Below are 20994 nucleotides of genomic sequence, written 5' to 3' on the forward strand. Positions count from 1 at the left end.
CGACGCATTCCTGATGGATTTCTCATTCCGGCCGTTTGGCCGGGATCTCATCCCATCACTTTCAAGCTCGCCGCTGCTTGTAAAACCTTCCACATATCACACGGGGTTCCTCATCCTCTCTAGGGACCCCTTTGCCCTGACATTAATCAATCAGCCACCGGGTGGGGTGGAGGCAGGGCGGTGGGGGGGGGGTCCGAGGCAGCCCTCTCCTCTTACCGCAGTCATTCACACTCAGTCTGAACCCCTTCAAGTGTGTTAGCGCATGCTAAGTGTTCATCCGTTGGAATAACTCTTTGCACACATGTCTGTGTCCATCTTGCGCTGTTGCACGAGATGGCTGGGTTTTTGTGTTTTATCTGTGGGAGTGACATCATGTCCATGTGCAGGACACAGCTGCTCCACTAGAAATCACTCATTGGTTTTTAAAAAAAAGTGATGAAATGGAGGACACAATGCCAGTTTATCTGCATCTGTACATCATACATTTCATGATGTCTTCCAACCGTGGATCTTCATTGCACACATGAGGTTTGGCCTGGCCTTGTGGAGTTGACTTATTAGACTTAAGTACTTTATGAGCAGTCATCAAAGGTCGCCACCATGCGACACCCACGTGCTGTAACAAAAAAGCTAATCTTTTCCAATTTAGTACACGTAATTCAAATTTGGTAGCATTCAGACCATTTGAGTCCCGTTTTTAGCCTAAAATGGCGACTTCAAACCACATTGGCGGACCTCTTGTGTCTTTTCTGGCATATTTTGTTAAGATTCATTTTCACGTTGCTATTTGATACTAGCTTTGAGGGCTGCATTTTCAAAAATGAAGACACAAAACGAGTACATCTTGAATTCAAAACCAAACTTTGACAGAATACAAGAAAATTCACATCTGAATGTCTTTGGGGAACTGAAGTCTCCGAGCCCGGCTTTGAATTTTGCCCATGGCTACGCTTCTGGTTGTTTACATGTGAATTTTGATGGAAAGCACATGTGTGTTTCATAGTTGAAGCAAGGCACCAGCTGGGCCTCTGCAAAGGTGCCCAAATGATGGGAGAAGATAGGAGACCCTTTGGCTTCTCCTGCACAGCTGCAATGACGCATCCTCCAGATGTCGTTGAACGCCAAAGTTGTCCGGTTCGATACGGATTACAAAAACTGTGTAGCCGTATTTGTCTTCCAAAGTGGCGGGAATCAAGTCATTCTCTCCGCCTGGAAAAGATACAACCAAGAGATGATCACGGAGGTCCTCCAGCACAGCAAGTAGTAGCCAGTCAGGAGGCCCGAACTGTCAATATATTCTGGGATTCCGACGTTGGGCTTTGACTCGCAACACAAACTCAGCACCTCATAAAAGGCAGCATACTCCCTTGTGTCTGTGCCTAGACTGTCATTTTAAGACCCTCTCTCCTGCTCTCACATCCATCTTTATCAACTCCCGCTGTCACTTTCAGCAGCAGCTACCAGCGTTCCTTCGCCAGCGCATTTTATGACCCCGGCTGACAAATTGCGGGATATGATCCGTGCGAGCCGTTGAAGGCCCGTCACAGTGGGAGGGAATTCTTCCTCCTGCAGTATCTTTAGCTTCAGATATCAACTATCATGTCAACATGAGCGTGAATATCAAAAAGCCGTGGTGGTGGTATGGAAGGGTTTATAGAGTGGAAATGACTGGACTCGCCAAGGATAGTTTAAAACTGAGATACATATATTTTCCATTTACAAGAAGATTCAATTTTAGATGACAATCATGGAAAATTCCATTCTCAAAGACACCTATTTACAAAAATAACAAAATGAATGAAAAATTTGATTTTTCAATTTCAGCCCACATTCAAATTGACAATTCAAAAGCTAAAAATAAGAATTAATTGGTGGAACATTTTTTGAACAGTGCTACAGTATTCTTCAATTGCCGATACAATGATGAAGACCAATCAGCTACATTCAACTCTCACATTTCTTCTCATTAGACTGAACCAGTTCGTCCTCTTATGACTCAGTAAACCCAGCATGCCGCCGATTGTGTCACGAGATCATCTTTCATTACCAAAAAACATTCTGCGTGTCGCTATAATACTTAGTGGAATCTAATAAGTTATAAGGATCGGCTTTTACGAAGCATGAAAATCAATTGTTGAGGAGGGGAAGGGGGTAAAGTTACTCACTTTGTCTAGGGCTCGTTCTTTCCATTTGAGTTGGTGTGTCCGAATGAGGGTATTTTTTATTACACTCATGTCTACAGACAAATATTTGAGGACACCTCAGCATCGTACATGTAAGATGTAAAAATTGACGAAAGTGAGCCATTCTTTCCTTTCTCAGCTTTTTAAAGACGTCTAGTCCAACGCTTGATTGATTCTTATTAAATGACTCAAGTATGTTCCTTTTTGTTCCTAAAATGCGGCTTTGCAGCTCAGACTCATGCCGCAAATTCATACGCAACAGAAACCAAGAGGGATATAAGACAAAGTAATGATTGTTTCACTATCAATTGCCCACCAGCGGCAAAAGAGAGACGATCACAATGGAGCCCGGTGGCGGCAGCCGAACCCAACAGGCAAACTGTATTCCCGCCAGTGTGGGGTTTATGTTTCATAAAGGCACAAATAGGATTTATGTAGATTGTGCTTGGAAGAAATTGTTGCCGTGCGTCAGAGTGAATGTTCTAACACTTTCTTATTATTAGAATTTAAATGACTTTGGTACAGTGCTTCTGTACTCCTGATACTTATCAAGTTAATCCCACTCTCCTCTCAAATTTACACTCCTAGCTACTTTAATTAGCATAGTGCCAGCAGTCTGGAAGGCAGGGGGAGGAGGAGAGGGAAGAAGGGGAGGGGGCGATGAGGAAAAGAGGGTGAGGAAGAGTGATATTGCGTGGTAGGAGACTGGCGGAGTGTTTGTGTGTTGAAGCTGGTTGCATCACCCCCCCTCATGTGTCGGGGCTGGATATTTTGTTTTGTCATTATCTCGCCTCTCGCTATTCATCTGCAGCAACATGTCGCAAATTGGCTTTCGAGAGGCGTCACACTTCCGGTGTGCACTTGCCTGCTTTTGACAGCATCCTTCATGGAGGATCTGAACGGGGGAATTGGACGCATGATCCGTCTATTGAAGACGAACTGCTCTGAGACGATCTCAGATCAGGGACGATCTCAAAGGAGACACGGAGGTAGCTTGCCAGCAATCGATCCTTTTGGCGAAGGGTGAATGGACGATTGTGAGGCAAATGTCTTGATTTGAATTGGAGGCTAAGGCCATGCCCACACGAGTTATAAAACCTTTAGTAACTGAACAGACAATGTTTTAAAAAGCATGTACAGTGAATTGAGGGATTAGTTTCAAAATGCATTGTTGGAAAATAAATGCTCGAACTGTGCGATACGTTCGTACAACATAGCCCGGTCCAAATTGTTTACTCCAAATCGGCAGTTCCATGCTTCCGTAGCTCATATGTATATATAAATGATATATTTGTATTTATACGTACAAATCTGCAATCGAATATTGGGAGCCCATATAAAGATTTTTTTTATATAATTAGACACCTCCCATATGCTTTAAACACAATGAAGCGTGTTAAACTTTCTCACACAATTTTTAAGCACGTTGAAAATGTATTTGGACACACAACCACACACGCACATGCAAAATCATTGTTAACATACTATTGGTAGAACACAGTATGATGAGAATGCATGCTCAACCAAGTATGTCCAATGAGTCCTGCACTTTTGCACTGCACGAGGGATACCAGCACTGATCCGAAGCGAGCGAGGTTTGCACACAACGTATGCAACCTTCACCTTTGGTCCTACTCCATCTCGGCGCTTCCTGCAGCAGAGCTAAGCTCGCAAGCCGTACTCCGTCTTTGCCTTGTCCAAAGCGCAAATATGCCAGGAACCTTCTTAACGCCTTGAGAAGGAGGCCCGTCGTGCAGGTAGATACGCAAGTGGCGAGGGAGCTCTCCCTGTCTGTGCCGCTGCAGAGAATTAAACCGGATTGGGGATAGCCGAGAGGAATTGTGGTCCAAGGTGACTTTGTGATCGGGTTCCAGGGAGCAGCCTAAAATCTGCGGCTTGGGGCTGTGTGGATGTGTGGCTTTGGAGTGTCAAAGAGCCTCAGGCTAGGACACATGCACATCGTTTGACCCCTTTAGTTTGTAGGGTGACTTTTTAAGTGTTGAAAACAAAGTCTATCGGATCTCTACAGAAATTTAGTCTTGATTGGACCTCATTAAATTGCCACTGCTAAAAACGATTTGAAAAATGGGGAAACAAAGAAGAATATAGGTGTAATAAAGCTACAAGAATAATAATGTAAATTTCATTATATTTAGTTTTAGTTTTCGTAGTACCATTTAAACTTTTATTCGGCTAATTTCGCTCCGTTCTGGGGGAATTCAAGAAACATTTTACCGGCCATTTAATTTAACCATTGTATAACACAACGATATTCAACTATAATAATTATTATTCTAAAAGAAAATCGTTGTAATAATTCGTTTTGTATAATATATTATTTCTGAATGTAATCAACTCCATTTCTTTCTGTTTTAACAAGTTAACAAGATGGAATACTAAATGCTAGTATAAGTATAGACTGTATGCTATACTGAATACCTTAATAATATATAAATCTGAGGCTCATCATCAACGTCAAAACGCTTAAGCCTTTTTGTGGTTCTAGCGATGAAACGCCGCCTCGCTCTCGTTGGATGACAACGGGGGTGGGGGGGCGAGGAAGTGAAAACGAACATAAAGCAGGGCTGGGGTGAGAGGATGAGGTCGGAGGTGAAGTGGCACTGCAGGATGAAGAAGGGTGGGGGGCGAGGAGGAGTGCGTGTGGAAGTGAGGGGTAGGCGAGGCAGCTGTTTGTCTGGCCCAGTCGGAGTTTGGATAGTTCAGAGTTGCGAGCACGCTTCACTACATCCCAATAGGAGCCACTTGACTGCAGCCACACATCACATTTGTTTTGCGGGCGCTGATTGAGGCCACAGCAGATGAAGATTTCACCCTATTCCAAAAGTCCCTTTTTTTCACACATTCAAATGCAGCTAAGATCCCGTGTAGGCCCTTTCTGATGAGTTTATGTGGATGTTTGTGTGTACTAAAAAAAGGAGGCACCTCCTCTTCTTGGAAAAAAAACAAAACCAAAAAAAAAAAGCCGCAAGTGTAAGTCCCCTTGAAAGTGTCCCTGTTGAAGGACTGTTTAAAAAGGGACGCCCCCCTCTTTGTGCCCACTGTTCTGCTTGGCGTATGGAGGGGCTTTTGTCCCCCTCTTTCATGTGCGCTCACAATGGGCCGGGCCGTTTGAAACACAACAGTAGATGAACTGCGCTGACAGTGTATTAAACTCTGATGAATTGCCTGTGCGAGGCATAGATCAATGTCCTTCAACCCCCCCGAGCACGCAGCCAAGGCTGGGCCTTGTCTAGGCTAAATGGAACAGGTTGCCGGCTCCTTTCACAAGGCCTGATTATATTCATGTTTTGTTGAAGAAGAAGCCTTTTTAAAATGTGTAAATCTTTCTAAAGAACTCCTACTTTTTGGGTCTTTTCATTCAAGGGGGGTTGAGATTGTGTGCTGCTTGTTTCGGGAACGCTGTCCGTCTAGACGAGAGTTCTTTTTGGGTTTTTTTAAATAGTAGTCACATTTGAAATAGGGCAACTATTAGTAGGGCTGATTAATCATTTTGCCGTGTTTCCATTAAGGAATCAAGTTGCCACAAAAAGCGCAGTCAGTTGATTGAATATACAGAGTACTGGCAAGTTTGGTAAATGAACCAAAAGTTTTGAAGGGCGGATTGAACATTGCGCTACTTTGTTTCAATAATGAAAAATATGCACAAATTTGGAAGATTAATACATTTTTGAATTACTTTTTGGACCTAATAGGCAAAAAGTGACACTTTCAAATCTTGCTGTTACTCCCTGACATCTACTTCAGGTGTGGTTCAGCAACAGACGGGCACGATGGCGTAAGCAGGCCGGGGCCAATCAACTCGCCGCCTTTAACCACCTTCTTCCCGGCGGTTTCCCGCCCACCGGCATGCCCACTTTACCCACGTACCAACTCCAGGAAGCGAGTTACCCCGGCAGCACACTATCGCAGGGTGAGTGCATTTATCTGCCATGTTTGTTTTTATAATTATTTTTGTCTTAGCTTGGAATCCTTGCTTGTGTATGTTTTCCCCGCCGTCAGAGGGTAGTACCTTGCACAGACCTCAGCCCTTGCCCCCATCCTCCATGCACCAGGGGGGCCTGAGTGACGGCGGCTCAGCGTACGGCCTGTCATCCAACCGCCACAGCTTCTCCAGCTACTCCGACTCCTTTATGAGCCCTTCGGCATCCAGCAACCACATGAACGCAGTCGGTAACGGGCTGTCCCCGCAGGTTAGTCAAACTCCATCATGTTCCTCTCGCTCTTCTCATTTGTAAGAATTATGTCATCGTATTTGAGTCCAATTAAAATGTTCGGCGGTATAACTACCAATGTGGGCTTTTATGTGCGCCTTCCAAAGCGCCTGGATTTATTTCAGAGACTCCAAATTGCTACATTGGTAAAACAATTGGATTAACATCAACAAATTAAAATTCATCTTGATAGTTGACGGCGAGCACTCGAGCCGTTCCAAACAGCCACTTTCCTGGGACGTCTAAATCCTGCGCGTCGCAGCCAGAACACGCGGAGATGAAATAATTAGCTCAAGCTTAAAAATGTAGACCCGTAATCTTCTTGGCGTAATTGTCTGCAGCCACAAGACTCCAGTTTCTTTTTTTTTTTCTACCCTCTTATTTCCTTTCTGTTTTATTTTCAAGCACTTGCAGAGAAGTTGGGCACTGTTTTTACTGTTTAAATCCATTTCGGGGCCTCTTATTTCCTGCATTAAAAAAGAAAGAATGTCAGGAGTTAACCTCTTCGGGCGCCGCGATCTAGTTTGAGCTTTAAGCGGCGCAGAGTGGCAAAGAAATGATTTGAAATGATGCAAATCGTGTGTACGGAGTGAATTATACACAATTACCCATCAAGACTGGCCAGCCTTGCCCACCCTCACCGACAAGATGCGGTTAACAAGCAGAAAATAAGATTGAAATGGTGCGTAAAGAGTTGAAAATGAATTTCAATGCCGCATTTGTCCACAATTACCCCCATCGTTCACGTGTTTTATTTGGGTCCCCCACCCCCACCCCACCCCCTTTTAAAATATTTCTCAAAGCAGATTCTCTGTATTACTGTTTTTTTAGTAGAAAGAATTAAGGATTTTGTGACAAAAAAGAGATTTTCTCTCCTGCCGGAGTGACGGAGGAGGATAACACGGCAGCTCACAGCTTGTTTGATTGTTAATCGTGGCGCAGGCGGCTTTAGCTGCTAATGCTTCGGCTGAGGAAACTGCACACAAAAAAATAAAAATGCCAGGAACACTAAAGTCATTTGAAATATATATACTGTAATACAGTTTAGGTTAATTGTTTATAGAAGTTGAGCCATTACTTTCTTTTAAGAACCAAAATAAAGACTAATTAGTTATTTAATTAGTTAGTTTTAGCTAGCTAGCTAGCTGATTAGTGACAGCTTTGTTTTATCAAATCAAATACTGACAACTTTGAAGATGATTGTGAAGTATCACACTGATAGTTTTTGAAAATGAACTTTTTCTAGTTCAGTGGCAATTGGCAACGTCATTACTGTGTTTTAATTAAGCAAGCGCTAACCTTTTGAAAATGATCATTTATTTGTGTTCAAACGTAGATTTTTGGGCATGTTTTTTGGTCGATATTTTGATGCGTCATGCCACGCTAGTGTGCAAGGTCGCTCGGCATTCCCATCAGTCTCTCAGCATGCGAACCAAACGTTCCCACTGGCAGCGGAATCAAAGTTCACGCCGGCGGTTGCGGAGTCCTGCCGAGTGAGCAAACAAACGTCCTAACACGCTAGCGGTTAGTGGAGCTGGCTTGCAATTAAACAGATTCACCTACATTGCAAATTGAGTTCATTGGTCATGATTTGCAGTTCTTGATGAGGAGAACATATGAAGAGCAATTCATTCAAATGGAAATGAGTATTTAGGATTGGATCTGTTTACAGGAGATTGCCTTTGCTTGTGCATTGCGAAGCGTTTACTGCGAGAAAAAAAATCTCAGCTTCCCAGCAAATGGGCTGGAGTGGCGCGCCGCCAAGTCCGTAATGGAATCCTGCAGCGTTAGCAAGGCCCGACAGGAGCCCCGCGTCCATCCCAATCCCGTAACCTAACCCGACAGCACACTCCCCCCCCCCTCATTACAGCTGGTGGAAAAGCCAGCCCAAAAAAAGTAAAAGCGCTGGCCGTTTTCATTGTGTGGATGTGTTTGGCTGCTTGAGGGGCGGCACTGGGTAAGCTGCGCATGGCTGGGCAGCAGCAATGACTCCAGCAGTATTTTCCTTGTTTTTCTTTGGAGAACAGCGAGACACAATAATTAGAAAACACTCAACTCAAGTCCATTCTTGCCTTTCTGCAATCATTCGGAATGAACATAGTTTCAAAAAACTAGTTGGGTTAAGAGGCTACTTCTCGGTTTCTGAAGTAGCCTTCTCAGAAGTAAAATTTCAAATTTTTGACTGGCAGGGACATCTGCTGGGAGATGGATGCAAACAACTGCTGGACATTTGAAATTCAACAGAATAAAAAGAAGATCTTTGCAGTATTGAGTTGCAGCTGTAGTTACGGACTTCTGAAAAGTCGTGTTTTTATGAATATAGGCGAAGGGAAGGAATGTTTTTGGGGAGTTTAGTGCCTTAAGACATCTGGGCATGAAACTGGCTGTTTCCAAACACCATTCTAAATTTGATACCTGAACTCAATATTATTATATTAACTACCATAGGTGTCGCTAGACTCACCTTTTTCCACGTTTTCAAACGTGACACAAAAATAATTATGCTAACGCAAAGGGAATCGGACTAAGAAATAACATTGATGTCACAGTATTCGTGAAGCAACGGTGGATTGAACACAAACAATATTGAATTATGTTATTATTATAAAGCACACTTTTCTAGGGTGGGAGTTTTCCTATTTCCTTTCCTATTCCTTTCAATAAGAAATATGAATTGAGACGTGGTTTCACCGAGCGGAACCACAACCAAAATATCGCCCGCGTTAGAAACTACCCGGACATCCCTGCACTCCATCACGAGTGACAACCAGTTTAGTATCCCCGGCCGCCACGCGAGATGTCATTGCAGTCTTGATGAAGCAAGTTGAAAAAGTTTGATGAAAAATATCTTTTTTTTTTACCCCCCCGCAGTTTTATAAGTGTTTTGGAATGACAGGGATGTATGTGTGTGTACGTAGAGGGCCTTTGGGCTGTGTGAGTGGGCAGGGCCTTCACACACACACACACACACACACACACACACACACACACACACACACACACACACACACACACACACACACACACACACACACACACACACACACACACACACACACACACACACACTGGATCAGAGGCAGTGTGCGACTCTCACCCTTGCCTCCCTTTGATCCGTGTCCCGGGGCCTGCCCGCCTGCCCGCCTGCACCGCACCAACGCACGCTGACACCGTGCTCACCAGCGACTCCCCACAACTGTCTGAGTGAGATAAGCCAGGGGAGACTCCAAACTGAGCTGCTTCTCCTCCATTAGCCTACGAAGACGCTTCTTTAAAAAAAAAAAAAGACGGGATGAATTATTTTTAAGAGCTCTTGTCGCTGCCAAAAAATGGAGAGAGAAGAGAAGAAGAGGGGGGGTTGAAGTATATGGAACAATCTGGCTTCATTCTGCCTGACTTCTAACAAGACACCCTGCACCTGAATACCAATGAGAGATAGTTTTTTTTAGGGGGGGGTAGTCCCCCCCACACTATTAAAACTTGGGCATTAAGCCTCTCACCGGGCACTGTGTCAGCTGGCAGCCGACGCTGACAACAAATCAAAGGGGATGAGCACATTGGCCGCCTGCATTCACAGCACCAGCGCTCGCTCAGTAAAGGGGGGGGGGGGGGCGTGAACCGGGGAGGGAAGGGTACATAGTGGTTAATTAGACGTCCCATTAAAACAAATGCTGTTTCAATTTGGCAACGATTAAAAAAAAAAGACGTAAGAGGCTTTCTGTAAAAAAAAAAAAAAAAAAAAGAAACTCGCTGTTGGCAGCTGCCAAGCAAATCCAGAGACTGTAAATCATATCCAGTGGCTATAGTGTTTGTGCACAGATTATTACTGCTGCCTGTTGTGTTTGCAATACTTCTGAACTCTGAGGAAACCTGCGTTGAGTGTGACATCACTAATGTGCACAACACAAACAGAATGAGTGTGTGCGTACATTGCTAAATGTTCCCATTTGGAGAGATGTAACTTCATAAACAAGACATCAATAGCGGCACATGTTTGACTAGTACAAGGCAGACGCCCCCAAGAAGTTAACATTGCTAATTTGAATTAAACATTAAATTGTAAATATGTCAGTCTGATGCATATACATTTTGCCATTAGCATTCTGAAATAAATAGAAATGAAGGAAAATAATGACAAAAGTATGTTAAGACATCAATCCTTGATGTACACCACAATCCAGATCCACTGTCTAATTTTAGTGTAATCATGCGAGAAAAAAAACCCACTAAAAACTATTTAAAAAAAAAAAAAAAAAAAAAAAAAGCTAGAATCGTACAAAGCACAGCTAATAAATCCGCCAAGGACAAACACTGCTCACTGAAAAAACATCCATTCGATTTTGATTACATTTTGTTTTGTAAATTGAAAACAACAAGAAGTTACAAATACACACCTACAAACAAATATTCCCGATTTGGCGTCTCCGCTCTTATTTTTCACGTAGCAACCTTGCCTTCCTCTCCATTTGGCTGCATGTCATGGCTGCGCTCACTACCCCTCCACCCTCCTACCTCCACCTCCACTGCCACCTTCCTCCCAAGCTCCAAAACGTCTCTCCCCTGGAGAGGCAGCGCCCAGATGAAAGGCTAAGGCGGACAATAAAAATGCTATTTAAATGCAAGGGTGTTTGTGTGCGAGTGCGAGATATTTCCCGGTGAAAGTGAGCTGCCGCATCCTGATAAATAATAAATATAAGGGGAATGTGATTTACATTTATCTCACCGAGGCAGCCAATATGAATTTGGGTAAATCCTAGAAGATGGGGATTTAAGGAGCAAAATGACTGCGACGGATTCACATGCTGTGTGTCCCACGCATCCACGATGCCTATAAGGTGCACTGCCACCTTTATTACACAAGGAGGCACAAACTTGGATGCTATCGAAAATAAACAACGGTGATCCTGCACAAGGTGACTTTAGCTGGCATCAACAAGACCCTTATTGCAACTTAGGCAGGCTACTCCCTACATTATAAACACCTTCTTGCGGTGTTCGATTAAATCTCAAACACCAAGCTGGTTCCGGTGACTTCGACCCTAGAGAAAGGACCACCTGCCTTACAGCCGCTCAATCCGTCACCCTTAAAAAAGTTCTCAATGGAATCGAGGAGGTCTTGGAAGTATTTTCCTGCCCCTGAATGGTAAACCAGAATTTCCTCAAAGCCATCTCAAAGTTGTGTTCCGTGGCCTCCTCCTACCCATGACTTTTTGACTCAGTGATCACCACAACTTGTATTCCACTTGGTCCACTTGGGCTCAGTGGTTTTCCATCTCCCCTGGGACATGATCTCATTCCTACCAGAGGTGAGAGTTGAAGACCCTTTTGACAGGAGACTAGGCCAGACATTCCCAGCAGACCCCTCCTAATATGTTAAGATTTGTAAGGTCAGACTGGCACTTTCCCCCACCACCCACCATCACTGCCAACAGTGAAGATTGTTCCACCATTTTCTTCACCTGTCCAAGACATGTGACTGCAAGTCCAATGACACAGCCACAAAGTCCATCATCAAAGTGAAGCCTGAGGTGACCAACACCTACTTGGCAACTCCAGAGAGGAAGAGTCCATCCCCTCTCAAGACAACTGGCACCAGAGCCAAAGCTCTGCGTCAAGGTAATTCTGTGATTAACGATCAGACCAACAAGTGGAGCCAGCTCCTTCCCACAGATGGATCGTAGTCGATCCCCACCTCAGGGAAAATGGCATCCAAAAGTGTTTCTTCATTGGGCGTCTTTGTTTGGTCCATCACCCAGAACCTGTTTGCTCTGGATGACCCTAACCAGGGGTATAAAACCCTTAACTCCTACAACATCAAGGGGACAGTCAGGGAGGAGGAGCCAATTGTACAAAAATTCCGTTATTCACATACACACATATTCATTAGGAATTCTAACCAGGTATGCCACAGCGGGGATCATAAGGTAATCATTAATGTCATCATGAATTTGAGCTGAGCTCATTATGGGAAGCCAACGGTTATTTAGATACCTTGTTATCCTCTACAACCTTTCCAGCACTTGAAGAGCCAATAACAACCACTTGTCGTTGGCGGGCAGGTGAAGCGTTGGCGGTGACCCCTTTCCCTTCCTCTGGGGGTGCAAAGGTCACGTGAGCGAGAGGTTATTATGGGATGTCAGCGGGGTCGCTTTTACTGTGAACCTGCCATCCAGTTCGTGGATGTTGTGTATGTGCGCATGCCACATGTGCTTCCTGTTAGTTCCAGATGCCACTCTGACAGGTGCATTGATGTGATTGATACCCCACTCTGACTTTTTACCCCGTCCTCTCTCACCTACACTTTCATGGCGGCGACCCCCTTTTGCGCCAAAGTTCATTCGTAAAGCTAGCATCGAGCCGACCAATAAAACCAACCCACACGGCCGGACCTCAGCTGGGTTTTACGGCTCCTCGGTAGCTCCCCACTCAGTCTCCAGCTGAGAGCTATTTCACTATTTATTTACATGTAATTATGGCTATGAGGGGCAGATATTAACACTGTCAAGAACAATTTGACCTGACATTTTTCACCAAGCCTGGCCCCTGCTGGTTTTAGCAAACAAACCATCCCCACCCCTCCTCCTTCTTCTCCCCATCATCCTCGCCTTCCTCCAACCTTTTCTCCAGCCGCTTCACTTTCTGCCTCCTGCTGCACACACACACACACACACACACACACACACACACACACACACACACACACACACACACACACACACACACACACACACACACATAACCAAAACTACTCTCGTAGAATCGGAAAATCTGCCGTTTAATTTAGAAGTCTGTGTGTGTGTGTGTGTGTGTGTGTGTGTGTGTGTGTGTGTGTGTGTGTGTGTGTGTGTGTGTGTGTGTGTGCGTACTTCTGGAAGGGGGGGGGGCTCTCTTGTTCCCAGTGGCTGAATCCATCCCATAGTTACTCAAGCATATCACTAGCAAAGAATAGACGACTGCTCCCCACACATTCTCCAATTGCAGTCCAATAGACGACATATTAACCTCTGGTTAGTGCGGGGCGGGGACTTGATAGCTCGTGGTGTGGTGTGTTTAAGAGGTTAGTGGACAGCTGTGCTCACTCAGATGTTATGGCATTACGAGAAAGGTTGTGCGGAATAAAAGGTGGTTGTGTGTTATTTTAATGTTTTGGGGTCAGGTATGTGCTCAGTGCATTTGTGTGCGATAATAAGTCAAATCAGATTTTTTTTCCAATAAATAATGCTATTTTCTGGGAAATTAAAAAAAAAAAAATCTTATTGTGTTTTTGTGTCAAAAGCACATAAAAGTATTCCTGGTTCGACAGATATTTGTCAGATATGGAAATAAGATGAATATGATTTATTTGTACTATTTGCCTGTTTTTTTTGGGGAGGGGGGGGGACAGGAAAAGAGTGACAGCTTGTTCCAGCAGCTACTAATCATCCTCATCTGCGCCTCTCCTGTCAATGCCCACTTTCTGTCAGTGCCAATCAGCTACTTAATTGAACACAATTAGCACCCCACCCCAACACCGCATTCTTCAAAGACCCCCCCCCCCCCACCCCCCCCGCTACCTCTCTCACTCCTGGTGGAAGACACTTTTCACTTGTTATTAATGTGCCGCGGCCAATTAAGACAGTGGCATGCGGGCCAAAGCCCATCATCTGCTGCCTGCCACCATCGCGCAACCCCCCCAGCTACCCCCCCACCCTTTTGCACTGCGCCACCTCCACCGTGACCAAAACGCTTTAATTCAATTTATGCAATCGCTGTTATTTTTAAATAGTCATTTTGTCTGCTCATATGAGGGGCCTGACTGCCCGCTGGGCTGCCCCCCCCTCCCTCATTTTATTGAAGGGGAGGAGGAAGGGGGACATTTAGGGGAGCAGGAGTTGACTCCTAGATAGTTGGATTTATTAGATAAGGTCGATTGGGCCTTCTATTTAGTGAATATAAGGACACCCACCCCTTGCCTATACCTCAATTTGATCATTTATACAAATGGTAACTTTAGACAAAACGGACACCCATGTATAAATTTGATTAAATCAAATTATTTAAACAATAATAATAAAAAACAGAAAATGCTGCATGTAAGCTTCCCAATTAGAAAAAACGATCCCGAAGTGGAACATGTTGAGTGTGACAGGCCATTGTACTTGCTAATGTTCCATTTCCCGATTGGGTATTCTGGAATAGTTGACCGTCCCTTGTCAAAGTCAGACACTTCCCGGATGATCAGCGGGCGTAATCGCGCCCCGAGGACGAACCAGCGCTTTCCAATATCGATCTGCAGTTCATGCGTCACCTGCGCGCATCTCCACTAATCGCTCTCCATCTGTTAAGGTGGTTAGATGCGACATTCTGCAGCCTTCAGATAAGTGGCACGCGTGTTGCCAGTGCTCATTTTTATTCCCCCACCTCCCGTCTGGCCGCCTTTGACCTCTGCCTAACTTAAAGGTACATCTCGAGGGCATTTCATTTGGGCCCAGCGCCGCAGCTATCGGTGACAGAGGAACTAATCCAGTCTTGCGCAGATTAAGAGTATTTGTGGAGCTGCGGCTGTGCTGGATGGAACAGAGAGGCTCTCGCTATCAGCTCTCCAGGCAGGCGAGCCCTCAGGCCAGCGCAGTCCTAAAGGAGTCTTTGTACTCCCCCCCCCCCCAAAAAAAAAATCCTCCACTTCACTTTCACTCTATCACTTTCTAGTTGCGTCTCCAGCACCCCCTGCCCTTCTTCATATGGCTGTCACATTTCCACTCGTCCATTTTTTTTTTACACACACAAAACGCTGCAGATTTCACTGCTGAATTGTATTTTTTAACCGTTTTAATGCACCATTTCTCCAATTTTATTTTGTAGTCCGACATGCACTCTTCTAAAAAAAGATTTTTTACAAAAATTTGTGCAGTTATTTGAATGGGAAAATATGTTGCAGATTTTAATCCAGATTTTTTTTTTGTTAAAAGTATGATCCTAAATTTCACTTTCTGTTTGTGCGCCTCCTCCTATAGGCCTTTGCATTTCCTCTCTGCTGTAGGTGCCGGAAAACACTGCAAATTTCACTCCATAAATCGTTTTTACATTACACTAATGCATGTCTTTCTTTTCTGTATCTCATTCTATTTGCATCATGGTCACTACTTTCCTTCTACTTTTGCAATTCTGCTCTCCTTTTTTTTCCACCCACACTGCTGCAGGTGTTTGATTGGGAGGAAAAGCTACAGATTTCACTCCAGAATTATATTTCAAATCGTGTTATTGCATGTCTTTCTTTTCAATATCACTTTCTATTCGCGTCTCAAGCCCCGCTACCCTTCTTCCATGGGCCTTCATACATTCTCCTTTTTTTACACACACTGCTGCAGGTGTTGGAACGGGTGGCTATACAGCAGATGTCACTCCAGAATTCAAGATTTTTTTATTTCGATTTCTCTTCATGTCTCGAATACCCATGCTCTCCTTTCTATTTGGACTCTACCGTATTTTTAAATAGTGTTCAAAGAGGAGGAAAAGCTGTAGAGTCCATTCCAGAATGATATTTTAAATGGTATTGATGGAGGTCTTCACACCTACAGACAACACAGGCACAGGGATCAAATCTCTCCCTCCAGAATTGTATTTGAAAGGGTATTAGCGCATAGCTTTATTTTGCCTTAATTTCCACGCGGCACAACAACAATATTGCACAAAGGGAAAGTCGTCAAACATACGCACACACAAAAAAAGAAAAATGCAACGTGACTGTTGCAGACATGAGAAGGGAGCAATGAAAGGAGCTCTTTATGTGCCTGGAGTATGCTATTTATTTATCTGAAAGGATGCACATTGTATCAATTTACAATTCTCCGCAGGCTGCGGGCTTCGCAACTTGAGAGAATTAATTACTTTTTTGTTATTATTTTTAAAGTAATCTATCTGTGGAGGGAGGGGGGGGTTAGAGGGAACAGCCCGGAGCATTGTCCTTTAAACTAAAGTCCTGGCTCGCATTATCTCCCCAAGCAGCACTCGCGCCGACAACAAATGAGGAAGAGGTAGGTGATGGGGGGGGGGGGGGCTAGAGTATGATGACAAAATAACAACAACAAAATAACAAATTGGTTGTCATTCTTTTGTGGAACATTTATGCTAGAAATGCAGCACATAGAAGTACATTTTGTAAAGGTCAACTACATATTACATAGTTCTTAAATTTTTGGAGAAAATGTGCTCCAAAGATCAACAATGTAGAAACCACTACGGCAAATATTTTAATAAATTTAATCAAATTAGCTAAGTAAAAAAAAAAAAAAATCTGATTACTTTTTGATGGAAATTCTACTAAATATTTTTGGGGAGGTATCCTAACATAGATCTATAGCCCTTTATTAGTATTTTTAACCGAAAGTTGCAGAGGGTGCTTATCTATGCTGTTTCAGCAAAAATCAAACGATTGAAGTCAAAATTTTTCTTTTGGAGAAGTACTGAAGGCGCTGTCTGACCCATCCTGATCTACTAAAATAGCAACAGAAAAAAAACGGTGACGCCGGCCATTTCTGGAGATAAGGCCTCCATTTTCTTTTGAAGAACTTTTATGAGCGTGAATATTACCGTAATTGCAGCGATTGTTGGCCATTGCGTTTCATCGGGGAGGGCGATGCAATCGAGCTTCAATTAAAAGCTAAAATGGACTCTCCCTGCAGGACACGTTGTCAAATGTCGCATGAATTTTTGTGAATCTCACACGGGCGGAATGAACAAAAGTATAGAAACGGACACAACAATTTGTGAGAGCGCTTCGGACTTGCGAAAGATGTGATGAATATCGTCAAGGCTCGATTCCTCCTGTTCTGGCTCACTCGCATATGTCTAAGCGGCGACGGCCTCCGCGAGAGCCTAATTGGTTTAGCAGGCGAGGGGGTCACAGGTCAGCGTAGCGTAGCCAAACTCAACGTGAACCTGATGTTGAGAGGAAGGACTGCTCGCTATAGGAGGGAAGCATGTGTGGGATACAGGTCTTTTTTTTTTCTTTCCTCTTCCTATACTAACAGTGTCTGCTGCGCATTGTTTTTATGGCTTTTCTTGTATTTCATTATATTTTTTGCAGAGGGTGATGTCATGTTTTTTTAAATTTCTTTTCTGAAAATTTGGCTACATTTTACGAATTCAGTTCTGTGAGCCGGTCTGTAATTTGAAACATCCATTATTCGAGGTAATTTTTCACAGTTAAATTAATGGGAACACAATTAATCCGGTCCAGCCCTAATTTATAATTCACTTTTTTAACGGATGTAAGGTTGAAAATAAATATAGTGCAATATATCACACTGTTTTGAAGAAATTTAAATATTTTTCATACAAATATATTGTATTTCTGATATATTTATATAGTAAAATTCTATAAATATTGCCGTTTTTTTTTTTTTTTTTAATTAAATCTGGCCTCTTTTCCTTGTATCTCTTTAACAAGGTGCTTGAGATCGTAGCACAACTGGAGGTAATCTCTTCCATTTGAACACATTCCGAGCGCTTCCTCCGGCGAATGTCACATGCTATTACAATAATCTATAATATTGAATTGGAAGCTTTATGCAGTGGGAATAATGCACGCTCCGTCATATTGCGGGGCCAAGCCCTAACCTGCAGTATCAGCGGGCCTCTCCGACTCGGCGCGGGGATCTGAGGGGATCATTTACCAGTTCCAAGTCCATTACTATTCATGAGACGGCGGGCTTGGGGGCGAAGGATTAGGGACTCCCTTGGCGCTTGTTGTGCCGCCGGCTCCGGCTCGGGCCGCGGGACGGGGGCCGTCTGGCGCGGGTGGCGGGTCTATTATCGCCCCGAGACCTCGGTGTTCCTCATCGGAACACTCAGTGACAGCGCCAGCTAATGGAAACAGTCGCTCTTGTTCCCTTCAAACCCCTTCGCCCCTTAACTCGTCCTGAAGAAAAAGACGGGCCACTCGATCCTTTTTTTGCTCGATTCTGAGCAGAAACGGGGCTTTTCCATCGAGCATCCAAAAGGAAGTGCCCAATGATTGGCTGGCGACCAGTCCAAGGCGTACTCTGCCTCCCAATTTTGTTGCATGTACAATGACAATAAAGGTATTTTATTCTATTCATAGTCAGATGGGATAGAGTTAAAGGTCACGCGCTACAAAAAATGGATGGAAGTCTTTCCCAAAGATATTCGAAAGAATTCTCCTGAAATTGTTGTGTTGGTGCACTGGGTCGCAAGCATAGCAAATGCACCAGCTTCAAAAGTCAATTTTCTGAAAAGCTCATTTTAAGTTGAATTTCAGTTTTGAATAATGTCCTGCTTTTGAATAAAACGTATACAAATCAATTTGATGATTAATCAAAGAAATGATCGACAGGTTGATCGGCCATTCAAATTCTGCTTACTTGCAGCCCAAACTTTTCCCAGTAACTTGTGGAAATTTGCCTTTAGTCATGAAAAGTGTTGTTTTTTTGACGTGCCCCCAGGTGATGAGCATCCTGAGCAATGGCAGCGCGGTGCCCTCGCAGCCTCAGCACGACTTCTCCATCTCGCCCCTGCACGGCAGCCTGGACGCCTCCAACACCATCTCGGCCAGCTGCAGCCAGCGTTCGGACACCATCAAGGGCGTTGACAGCCTGGCCTCCTCGCAGTCCTACTGTCCCCCAACCTACAGCGCCACCAGCTACAGTGTGGACCCCGTCGCTGCCGCTGCCGGCTACCAGTACAGCCAGTACGGCCAAAGTAAGCGCTCTACAAATATCCAAAACATGAAATACCAAAAATAATAGTTAAATGCCCAAAAATGCAATTAATGTTAATTGTAAGAGTGTAAAAAAAAGTAATAGAGTAACCCATCGTGAACGTAGCCTCAAATGTTCACATTTTTATAATATTTACAGCTTTTAACTTCTTTTTAAGGACTTTAAGCACATCTTTAAAACAATACAAACAGATTTGAATAAAAATAAAATAGACTAATTGAAAAAAATCTACCATAGAGCGGAACCGTGATATAATGGGGGTTAACTGCGTACTAAAATGTGCAATATTCTTGGAACATGCTTTTGAGAAATAGGAACTAATGATAAAACACAAAAGAGCAGAGAACCTCTTGACCTTTGCACCTGGAGGCCGAGACACGTGCTCTTGATAAAGATGCCCTCGCCCCCACAACGTGGCTGAGTCACATCCCTCTCCACTTGGACGGGAAAGAGAACGAGGGCCACTTCAAAGAGCGGCACGCCCTCGGGGCCGCCATGTCCTCTTGCCCACCTCTTCCTCTCGCCTCCATCACACACACACACATTAGTACAGCCCAGGGGCAGGAAAGAGTTAGCTTTATTCGATTAGCATAATTGACTGATGCTGTCGCAGCCATTCACCGAGGTAAAACCAAGCACACAGTCCTGTGCGCCATTTGTTTGTATTTCCATCTCACAGCTCCGTGTACGCAAGTTGCGTCAGCGATGCGTCAAGCGGATGCAAACTGATGGCGGGTTAATTAAGACGCTGATTGAGCGCAGTGGACGGCTAATGAATCGAGGGGGAGCCGCCGTCGGATGATGAAAATGATCAGCCGCGTGGAGTGTGGAGGGCATGAAATTGCAGATGCCAAGTGTAATGAAGACTGGCACGCATATTCACATACTCAAGGCTGGGAGGACAGGGGGGTCTTGCTGAGTGACGGCATAGAGGGAAGCTCTACCAGGCTGCACATGCGCCATGCCAGTGGCGTGCCAACATTTTTCACATCTTTGACATTCATCACAATGGGAATTTGTGAATATCACGTGACTCAAATGATGAGCATACATGTGGAAATGGTCGCTTGTCAGAGATGTGACACAGGCAGGTTGGTGTTGGGACAAAGTGAAATGAGGAAAGAGTTGTCATAGAAGGACAATAAAGTTCTGATAAAGTTCTCATTAAACCCCCCCAAAAATGTTAGTCATCTTAAAAGAAAAACTTCTAAAATTGTAAAAGACAATGCCATATGCAAAAGAGATTTTTATAAATATAAAAAAAATAAGTAATATTACTAAACTGTAAAAAAAATCAATTTACAAAAAATTAAATGCATTTTTTTTATTTGGCGACAATTTTTCAAGTCAGCTCTACTAGTGGCCCCAAAGCTAAAATGTCAGTTTCTGCTCTTTTGTGGCCCTGCGAGTACTGAAAGGAGGTGCTTGTTGTTTTTTCCTAGCTGCTGTGGACTACCTGGCAAAGAACGTGAGTTTGTCCACCCAGAGGAGGATGAAGCTGGGCGACCACTCAGCCGTGCTGGGACTGCTGCAAGTGGAGACGGGTCAGGCCTACTGAAGCCCTGAGGACGGCCGCCCGCTGGACCAACACTTTAGAGCCAACACTTTTGACTTTGATGTTGATAGTAGTTCACATTCATCATTTCAACTACTTTCTCTGCTTTTTTTATATTGTTAATATTATTGTTGATGTATGATTGTTGTTCAAATGTTGGTCTTTGCTTCCATGAGGAAGAAGAGGAGGAGTCGTTTTTTTTTCCCCCCCTAAGCAGCTCTTTTCCCTGACCTCCATTTTTTTATTTTATTTTTTTTGAGGGGGGGTTGACCTTCCCGCTTTCATATCCATCTTGACATTCCAAA

The 20994-nt window shown here is 44.0% G+C and overlaps 1 protein-coding gene across 3 annotated transcripts in view; it reads left to right on the top strand.

Moving 5' to 3' along the window:
* pax7a (paired box 7a) overlaps nucleotides 1-20692 on the top strand; it is a 41502-nt gene extending 20810 nt beyond the window's left edge. For 2 of the 3 annotated variants that reach the window (XM_085924012.1, XM_085924013.1), the window contains exons 6-9: nucleotides 5949-6114; nucleotides 6204-6394; nucleotides 18859-19114; nucleotides 20577-20692. In XM_085924012.1, the coding sequence (XP_085780138.1) occupies nucleotides 5949-6114; nucleotides 6204-6394; nucleotides 18859-19114; nucleotides 20577-20692 (729 nt within the window). Of the gene's footprint in view, nucleotides 1-5948; nucleotides 6115-6164; nucleotides 6395-18858; nucleotides 19115-20576 lie in introns of all 3 variants that reach the window. The other variant, XM_085924011.1, reaches the window with a different exon arrangement.
* Nucleotides 20693-20994: the final 302 nt, after the last annotated feature.

This window comes from Syngnathus leptorhynchus, chromosome 11 (genome assembly GCF_054491065.1).
Source record: "Syngnathus leptorhynchus isolate UIUO chromosome 11, UIUO_Slep, whole genome shotgun sequence".
Taxonomy (NCBI): domain Eukaryota; kingdom Metazoa; phylum Chordata; class Actinopteri; order Syngnathiformes; family Syngnathidae; genus Syngnathus; species Syngnathus leptorhynchus.